This window comes from Paramormyrops kingsleyae, chromosome 1 (assembly GCF_048594095.1).
Source record: "Paramormyrops kingsleyae isolate MSU_618 chromosome 1, PKINGS_0.4, whole genome shotgun sequence".
NCBI lineage: Eukaryota > Metazoa > Chordata > Actinopteri > Osteoglossiformes > Mormyridae > Paramormyrops > Paramormyrops kingsleyae.
This window is the reverse complement of record NC_132797.1, coordinates 37,729,720-37,739,990: the sequence shown is the minus strand read 5'-3', so window position 1 is coordinate 37,739,990 and position 10,271 is coordinate 37,729,720. Positions and strand designations below refer to the sequence as shown.

At 42.5% G+C, this 10,271-nt stretch overlaps 1 protein-coding gene across 2 annotated transcripts; it reads right to left on the bottom strand.

The window, feature by feature from the left end:
• Window positions 1-1,259: 1,259 nt before the first annotated feature.
• Window positions 1,260-4,330, bottom strand: c1ql2 (complement component 1, q subcomponent-like 2). 2 transcript variants are annotated; one of them, XM_023826651.1, is made up of 3 exons: window positions 2,447-4,330; window positions 2,055-2,248; window positions 1,260-1,701 (listed from the first exon to the last, which is right to left on the bottom strand). In XM_023826651.1, the coding sequence occupies exons 1-3, from the start codon at window positions 2,631-2,633 to the stop codon at window positions 1,522-1,524; spliced, it is 561 nt and encodes a 186-aa protein (XP_023682419.1). In that variant the 5' UTR covers window positions 2,634-4,330; the 3' UTR covers window positions 1,260-1,521. The 2 variants fall into 2 exon arrangements, with proteins under 2 accessions (XP_023682419.1, XP_023682418.1); XM_023826650.1 differs by having other exon boundaries at window positions 2,055-4,330.
• Between the last annotated feature and the right edge of the window lie 5,941 nt (window positions 4,331-10,271).

Genomic DNA, 10,271 nt, shown 5'->3' with positions numbered 1-10,271 from the left:
TTGCCCTTTTACTGTCAGCTAAAATAAAGTAATTTTTTTCAAACTTTCAAGTTTCAAAATTGAAATGAGATTTAACATCAAATGCATTAAAGAATGAAACATACTGAACTTTGACATCCTGTCCATAAAAAAAAAATCTCAATTAGAAATGGAGACAAGATACACATTTACTGGGAGCCAACTCCAACTATAAAAGACCAAGATTTTGTGCTAAAAAGGTAGATATAACTCTTACTAAATTCCCTCACAGAACTGGGCAAGAGAGTATCACTGGTTCTAAATTCCACAAGCAGAAATTATCCTTTAATTGCCATTTGCAGGTACATTGCAATGCTTTTTTGCACATCCCATCTTGTGCTCTTATGAGATGCACAGACATATATACAGCTGAGAGTGAAGCTTTGGGTGCTAGTGCAGGGTGAGCCAATTATCCAGTATCCTGGGAGCATTTCAGAGGGCTAAGGCGTGGCTCAGGGGCCCAACAAAAATGTGACTATTCTGCTGAGGATATTATTCAAACCAGAAACCCTGTGATCACAAGCACCATGACCTCACCCACTGAACCACACACCACCCCTTATCTTTGTAATCATTACCACATCCAATGAGACAAAAACACAACTTTGTGTGAAATGTGGTAGCAATGAGGCATGCAACCCATACTGGACTGTCTGATGTTACTACCTCAGAAATGTAACCTAGTGACTGGAACATCACTTCCCATTTGCCAAGGTGAAGTTTTCTTAGGAAGCTGAAGTATGGTCATATTAAGACATTATTAAATATAGGCCTACTGCTTGGTTACAAAAAAGCACAATAAAGGTTGCTGTGATTCAGAACTGACTAATTACCTCTGAATACATTCCTTAGTTTTGAAAAGAACACAGCTTAATATGGTAATAATGGCACTTTTTCCTGAGGAAAATGTGTTTAATGTACATTTAATAAAATAATAAATTTAATAAATTTTTTCTTAGTTAAATACTAAGAAAAATAAGAAAGTAATAAAATAAATAAATCTATGTTACGTCTATACTTTTTACATTTTTGTGTATAACTTAATATTTCTTAAGATTTAAATGAATCACCGATTTAATACAGGCAAGACAATGAATTAAAATAAAACTCCAACAAAATCATTTTATTTGAACACTTTATGGACAATAATATGTAATAACGCAGACAATCTACCTGACTTATCAGTCACATTGACTACACATGAGGTATTAGGCTATACATAAAAATTATCCATCTCCTTGTTTTTATATTTGTATATAGTTCCTATATTTTGCATACGTTGCTTTTTCGTTTTCACACCACATTATGCCAAAACAAAAATTACCACAACCAAAATATTGATTTCAAAACGATGTCTTTGCATGTACCAGCTGGACAAGAAACGCATGTGATGTGTTATTGTCCCCAAAAAGTAGAATTAAGTAGATGGATAATGGCCTAGATATAAATCATTTTGTTCACGAGCACATTAACTTGTAAGAGTCTGAGATGTCAGCGAAATCATCAGTCAGGATACAAAATGAAGCCCGAAAATGTGCTGTACTTGTTATTGTTGCCTCCGTGAGCTTTGCCACCGTCCAGTTTGATGTATATTTCGTCCCCAGAGTCCAGATGCAGGACCACGCTATTACTAGCGTAATCATAGTTTTGATCAGCATCCTGGGCAATGGCACTAGCACGGACCTGTGAAATCAAACTCAGTTTTTTTAAGAATGCATGATGGGGTTACATTTTAAATTCTAAAATCGGCAAATCGCGAATTATAATTATTGTAAAACAAGTAATTTGGAGTTTTTTTTTATGTTAGTAGGCTTATCTTAATCTTTTTCATTCAAAACCAGAACTTAAAATACAAAGGAAATCAAAGTTAATGTAGCCAATATTCCACATTTCTTAGTTTGGACTTGGACTTGGGAACTGATGTTGCAAATGATGATGATGATTATTATTATTATTATTATTATTATTACTACTACTACAAAAGTTACGCATCCAGTCGCGATACACTTTTGGCAAGATTGAGCATGAACAGTTACCTGTCCGTTTTTGCAAAGGTCTGCCCACATGCTGGTCCCATCGCCTCCTCTCATTAAAACGTGGTATGTGAAGAAATAAATCCCAGGCACCTGGCAAGTGAACTTTCCGGTGGACGAGTCGTAATGGTTTCCCAGGTTTGTTACTACATCGTCGAATTTGAGAACTTCATAACCTTCGTGAGGGTTCTTCAGACCTACATAAAAAGCTATTTTTGTTCCGAACACTGTTGCACTAACCTCCCCCGTTTCCGTCTTCGCTGTCCCCGAGGTTAGACCTGTAAACCCTGGCTTCCCCGATTCGCCTCTCTCTCCCGGTGGTCCTTTTGGACCGGGCGGACCCGGCTCGCCAGGTGGACCCCGAGGTCCGGGTTTCCCCGGTCGCCCTGGCTCACCTCTAGTCCCTTGAACGAAGGTTGGCGGGATGACACTCAGGTCCTGCATCACTTCCATGGCAGTAGAGCTGGATTTAGGGTTGTATGGATCGCAGATCATTCGACAGGTTCCCATCATCTCATAATGAGCCGAAGTCTTTGAAGTTTCGAACAGGAGTAGTAATACTATAATAATAGCCAACACCATGACGATACCTACAGCTGCAACGAATGGCTTCCTCTGGACGAACCGAGAAGAAAGCGCTAGAAAGTCCGCTTTGCTTTGGGAAGTAATGGTGGAATGTTCAGTGCGTCAAAATTCCAGTAGAAAGAAAGTGGATGAACGTAATGTGTTGTTTTTCTGCCAAAAATTGAATTATTTTCAATGTAAACCCCTTCTGCCTTGTGCTGTTTAAGACGCGCTACAAACGCCACATTTCAGAGAGAGAGACAGAGCGAGAGCGAGCCGTAGAATAATCTTGACATGACATAGCAGCGAAAGATGGTGATGCTGAGGGAAAAACGAAGCGCTAAGGGATCGTATCCAGGTGAAGAGAGAAAAGACACGCTCACGTAATAAGACCAGAGTAAACATTGTTGCAGATTAAGTTTGTTTAAATAGACCTAATAATGCTGTATGATTACAAATCCATCAACATCATACGAAATCGAGTATATTCACTACAACTCTTGTTAATTGTTCAGAACTTGCTCAGTTTCAAAATTTCACCTCTCTCAAATGGCAGCTTCAGGTCTGTGACAAATCGTTTAATCTTTAATTTATACAGTGATAGGATTTTCCTTTTCATGTTGTCTGCCCAAAACAGGAAGTTTATTTCTTGTTTATTATTCTAAAGAAATAACTATTGTGTACAATTAAATTTCAACCAATTTTCAGTGAACAAATTCAAAAATCTCAGAAGGTAAAACTACATATGATTTTACATGACCATTATATGCTATATAAATCCAGTATATGACATTCAATTGATCTGGATCTAGATTATTGTTTTATTGAATTGTATTTCTGATTTCTCTAATTCTAATCATATATTGCCCCATACTATCTCAGCAGGAATTTCTCATTTCATAATTATATATTTGTTTTTCCAGTGTGTCTTTGCATGATTTCACTGATGTTACTCATATTCCACGGTGAAAAAAATGGATCTCAGTAATGAAAATCGCTTTAAACTATACTGGGAAAATCATAGCAGGGAGGGATGAGACTATATGACGTAAAATGAGGACTCATTCAAATTTATTATCGCATAAATCTGGCCGCAGGCGTCATGTGCCGTCCCAATGAAGGAAGGTATTTTGGTCTTTTACCTAAAATAATTTGTCATGTGAAAGATTTTTTGAAATTATATCTCAGATGTGTGCATTTCTGCCCAAGGTAGGGGAAAATTAATCAGTAACAGAAATTTATAACTGAAAATGTTCTGTCTTCAATCATTTTGCAGAAAGTGCTGGGCTAAGGACTGACAAGATGTAGAAGGGGGTTTTATTTAAAATGAAATCAGACTAAAGCTGATTGCCTCAATTAATTTTGAACAGAAAGTTATACTGAAAGAAAGACCGTAGTGGCACATACAGCATTGTGTCCTGCCAGTCATGTGCCTGCCTGGCACTCCCATCTCCTCCCTGACATGAGCCTAAAGTACCATGCCTGTTGCTTGCTGCACACTCATTAGGCTTGGACCTCCTCAGGCCCAGTTCAGTCATTGTCGTTACCCATGTTGCTGCCTATGTCAGTGCCTGTGTGATCCCTGCTTCTTTGGCGCAATACCACCTTGTGTTTGGTCCATGTCTTCCTCTGCCTTTAGTTATCCCCAGTTCCCTGTTAGACCCTGCATGGTCCTGTTTTGTTTGTCTTGATACAACCCCTTCATACCTGCTCCATGGCTATACCTGGGTTGTTCCTCTCTCCAAATGTAACACTCACATAGCAAAGGATAACACAGTGGTGGAGATATGAATGACTGAATGGAATTGGTGAAATGGCTGGTTCTAGTGGTGAAGATTTTGAGTCTTGTTTCAATTGAATACTACAGCCAGACCCAAATCTGATAAAGTATGGAGAATATCATCATCCAGAAATGGGCAAATGCTGCCTTATTCATTCAACATTCCATACAGAAGCAAGTCTTGTCAGCAATCAACAGATCATCACCTCAGGATTGTGACATTAATGAAGAAGTCTGTTTTTTTTTACAGCAGAGTGGCTGAAACCGTCCAGGTTTTGAATGCCTCTGCTGATGCCACTGTGAAGGCCACTGACTGGGCTAGACACTTTGAAATATTTCATCTGTTTCAGTTGGCAAAAACATCTTTCTATTCTAATAACCTAAGAGCCTTGTTAGAGAGTATTCACAAAAAAACAGACATTTTGAGCCCAAGCAGAACAGATCGTAGTTCTTAAACTTGGTAATTCTTCAAGCTTTATCATAACTGACAATGAAAAAATAAAAACATTTCAATAAACAAATGTATCTGTCAACACCTCTTTCTAACACCTATAACTCTCAACACCACTAGCTTAGTCAATAAGGCACAATGGGATCTCCATTTCTTGAGGCAGGAGTGCAAGACTTCCATCCCCATCCTCACCACATTCTGCAGGGGCACTATAGAGAGTGTTCTGAGCAGCTGCATCACTGTCTGGTTTGGGTATTGCAAGTCCAAGAACACAAGTCCCTGCAGTCGATAGTGCATGGAACAGGAAAAAAGACACTGGGAACTCCCTCCCCTGCATCAAGGACACTTTCCCCAAACACTGCACCTATAAAGCTTCCAGCAGTGTGGAGAACCAGCCTCACCCCCACACCCTTCCCATAGACTATCTATCCTGTTCCCTTCTGGCAGAAGGTACAGGACTATCCAAAGCATTTCTGCCAGGTTCAGCAACAGCTTCTTCCCCAAGGCAGTCATACTAAATACACTGCTGCCCATCTCACCCCCTACCTATTCCTGAAATACTCCCCCCTCCCCCCAACTGGCACTGGTCATATTAACTTATAAAGCCTTATGTTTATCATCAATAACCACCCCCTTAATATACAGTATATTCAATTTCTAAGCAAGCAAATACATAAGATTCAACAGAATGTCATGGCATGAAATCAATGTTTGAATATTTCTTTAAAAACACTAGTCATTCGGTTTCTCCAAAACAGTGTCCCAATGGTGTCAGGCTGAATCTTTTAGGCATATCGTCTTGAACGGTGCTTTATCAAGCAGCATTCGGCCACCAGGTGTCACTGTGATGTGATGTTTCATGGCTTGGAAAGAATATTATTTTTCTGATCTCCCAAAACTCCCTTTGTTTGCTTACTTCTCTCCAGCCAGACAAGGGCATTCAGGCATACTTTTACATTTTACTAGCAGTCTTTTCTAAAATTAGGATTCCAATGAACATTACAGAAAAACAACATATGTAATACCTCACTATGTTGCTGCAGGAAACACTGCTGCACAGGAATGATTGAATCCATTTTTTTTTTCAGAAGAAACTGTAGTCTTCTGAATGTGAACGCTAAAGTTCTCACAATATATCTCTTTGGGTGATATTATAATGAAGTGTCAGACAGGGCTTCCAAGCACATGTGCAGAAAGCAACAAAAATTTGAGACAAATCTCATATGCAAGTTTCTTATGTAAATAGACAGCCACAAAGAACTGCCAGGTATGATTTTGACATTGATTAAGCATTTACTGTAAAAAATGTAAGGCAACAAATTATGGAGAATTTCTGAGGTAAGTACATGGTTCACAGAGGTCTTCAAATCCAAATGCATCCCTACAGAAGCAACAACAAACATAGGTAGACTAAAGAGATCCAAAATAGCGTAAATCTGTCACCAATCAAGTTCAAGAATCCAAGTTTCTACAGATTTTTTTTTTAAATACCATGTACTCTGCAAACTTCAATAATGCCCAATGAGCAGGTGATCATCTGCAGATGTGTTCATGGGGTCACATCCTGAAATGGAAGTTTCCAGAAGACTAATACTCTTGGTTACTCCCTGGTGTGCTCTAGCACCCTCAACAGTGCCTTGAGGAAGACATGACAGAAAGTAATTTGGCGAGGTTTGCATTCTTTTCGTAACCTGGCCTGATTATTTTTGTGAGATCAGGGCATGCAAAAGGTAATCAGGTTACAACCCATTCTGCTTTAAATTAGGCATGATTCCCTTTGCAAGTTTTCTGTGAAGGAATAGGTAGTGATTTACAGGACCCCATGGGTTGTAGATTGTACGAGGTCACCTACATGGACAAAGTACACGGGGGGAATGGGTGAGTAGATTTCAGTGGCTGGCCTGTTGCTAGACTAATATTAATCAGCAAGGACAGAGCTGCGAGCTGATGGTGACCTTTTGACAGATATTTCTCTACAATTACTAAAGACCTCTCTGTGTTTCAACATTCAAATTTACCTTTACTGAAATCATTGATGAAAAGAAAGCAGAAAATGTATCCATTGTCACTGCAAAATCAACTGTAATACCAGTTTATGTTATGGAAGATGTTATTCATAATCCAAATGAGTAACTAATAGAATGTACATATAAACATAAAAAATAAAAATAATATAAGATTCTGCAAACTTGCATAGAAGTGGAATGTGAAACAAATTAATGTGTATGTTCAGAGTTACATATCACGAGTGACAATTAGGATTAGAAGATTCAAGCAAGAACACATTTATTGGCTTTTTCATTTCCATTTGATCCATCCAGGAATTCTAGCAATTGTAGAGATTGGAGGTGTTGACATATTAAGAATATAAATAATACAAAGGTGCAGCACACTTTCTAGGTTTCATGGTGTTATCAGTTGTGTGGAATTACAGAGAGAATGATTTGAGTAAAAGACAGTCCTTGAGCTGAAATATAGGATCTGGCAGACCAATGTAGCTCAGAATGTCCAACTCGCGTAACACAACTAATGGTTGTGCAAAAGGATAATGGTGACTGACACCTCTTTTATGGAAAGGTTATTTCTGGTGCCACCATGGCTTGTCACGATGATAACAACAAATGAAGAGAAAAAGTCTTTGCTATACCCATCTGGTATTAGCTGAACATGGTACCTTATGCAAAGGTTCAGATTTTCGATGATTTATAAATGAAGGAGAGGAGACCAAATGTAAAAGTATTTATCTGACAAACATAATGGCTACTTTGAGGCCCTTAAGATTGCCTGAAACAAGGATAATTTAGTAAGAGTTTAAATTTAATTAAACACCTTCCAAACTATGAAGATTTTATTCCTTCATTCTCTGTAAAACTTTCCCCAACCGGAGTGTCAAACAGATTAGCAGACAAGAGGATGGAACAGGAACAGATTTTACAAAACAATGGAGAGGAAGACAAGACAAGTATTTTGGCTGTTGTACAGGAGAAATAAAAAAGGAAACAAAGTTTTCATTAGGTCCATGGAAGGGCATGGGATCTGTACGTGTGTCTTAGAGCTAAACAAAAACAGAATTACACTTTTAATTATTGTTAAATAGGATAGTTAAATGAAAAGGATGAATAGGCTAGATCATAGATATAATAGAGGCACATTCTGATTTTTTACAAGAATCATTTGATCATAGGAAATAAACAATAATAACAAATATTATGATTCATCATACATTCATATCATATGGTTATACTTGTTATTATCATATAATGTTTGTTATTTATGTATAATAAAGCTGTTAAGGTATGTTAGGATGTTATAATATACTTAAAGGAATGTTCTATGTGTCACGCCCAGCTCTGTACGATCCTCGTGTGTGCCACGCCCCCTCGTTACCTAGTGTTAACTCCTGATTGTCATCACCTGTTGCCTATTCCTTTTACCTTGTCTTGTGTATTTAGTCCGAGTCTCAGTCAGTCTTCCCCAGATTAGTCATTGTAGTGTCATGTATTGTTATGCTTGTTATTGGATGTCTGCCTTCTCGTCACCATTAAAATCCCCGTTTACCCGTCTGACCGGCTCATCTAGCCTGCTTGCCTGTTCGCCAGATCCCGTAACGTGACAGAATGACTAATCTCTCAGACAACTAACCGCTCCTGGACCAGGATCCTTGGCTTGTCCAGCTGCTCGAGGTGAGATATTGGCGAGAGCAGCCCAAGGTCCAAGTGGACCCCGACTTATCTGCCCTCGCCGAACAGAGCTGGAACCTCTTACAAGAGGTTACCCCGTGCACAGAGGCGCACGCAATGGCAGAGGTGCGCGCTCTGATGCAGCAGCTCAGCGCCAGGATAAGAGAGAAGCGGCTCCAGCCTTCGTGGGGGCCTGCAGTCTCTCCACAGCCACTCTCCCCGCGGAATGTCAGGAGGGACCCCTCCTGATACAGCAGCCGCCTTTGGAGGCGTATCAATATCGGCCGGAGCGTCTGGGGCACGAAGGAATGCGCGCCGTGAGGGACGCAATTCCCCGGGTCCCTAAAGCCCTTAAAGGGGCAGTCCCAGGCTTACCTGCTCCGGACTTACCAGCTCCGGACCCGCCTGCAGCACCGCCGGCTGCTGCTGCCGCCGCATTGCCTGTGGCAACACCTGCTGCTGTTGCTGCCGCCGCTCTGCCCGCGGCCCTGCCCGAGGCCGCCGCTCTGCCCGTGGCCCTGCCCGAGGCCACCGCTCGTCCGTGGATGAGGCGGCACCATCGGCAGCCACCCCACCCATGTCATCACTGGCCACCTCCCTGACTCTCTCTCCCTTGCCCCACCATGAACAACGCCTTGTAGGACCCGGTCTTTCAGTGTCCCGTAAGGGACGGGGACATAGGCGTCGGGCCCAGGTCCCGCCCGCCCTGCCCCCTGGCTCGCCCGTTTGGCCCCTGGCTGTGGCTCGGTGGCTGCCTGCGGGTCCTGCGCCATCGGGTCGGCAGTCGCCTCTGGGTCCTCCCCCGGTTCCTCGGTGCCGGTCCTTGGCCTCTCCTCTGGCTCCGTGTCAGCCGCCTCCGGGCCCCCCTACTTCGGCGGGGCGTCGGACGGTGCCTTTGCCGGCTCCGGCTTCCCCTCCACCTGCTCCGGCTTCCCCCTTCTGCCTGCCTCCGCCGGTGTTCCCTCCTGTGCCCTCCGTGTCCCCTCCATCTCTCCCTTGTCCCGTTCCCTTGGCACCTGTGTGGTTCCCTCCTGCTCCCTTCCACCTGCGGCCCCTCCGGCCGCTGCCCGTCGCCCGCTTGGGCTCCCTCGGGCTCCCTTTTTTCCCCTGTCCGTTCCTGTCTGGTCTCCCCTGTCTGCTCCTCCTCCCTTCTTCACGCCTGTTTCTGCTCCTCGTCCCTCTGTTCCTCCTCTGTTCACTCCTGGCCCCTTTGTGTCGCCTGTGGGTGTTCCCTCCGTGTCACCCTTTTCCGTCTGCCTGTCCTCGTTTCCTGTTCTTTGTCAGGTTTTGTCTTTCTTCTGGTCCCTGTTCCTGTTCAGTGTTTCCGTTCTGTTTCGGTTCCCCGTTAGAGTCTTGCTTTTTGTCTTCCAGGTCCTGTTCCCTCGTCTCGTTCGTCGCCTCCCCTAGGGCGCGCCCGGTGTGCACGCGTTTGGGGGGGTAGGGTTCTGTCACACCCAGCTCCGTACGATCCTCGTGTGTGCCACGCCCCCTCGTTACCTAGTGTTAACTCCTGATTGTCATCACCTGTTGCCTATTCCTTTTACCTTGTATTTAGTCCGAGTCTCAGTCAGTCTTCCCCAGATTAGTTATTGTAGTGTCATGTATTGGTATGCTTGTTATTGGATGTCTGCCTTCTCGTCACCATTAAAATCCCCGTTTACCCATCTGACCAGCTCATCTAGCCCGCTTGCCTGTTCGCCTGATCCCGTAACGTGACACTATGAATGCATTATGAATATATTGTG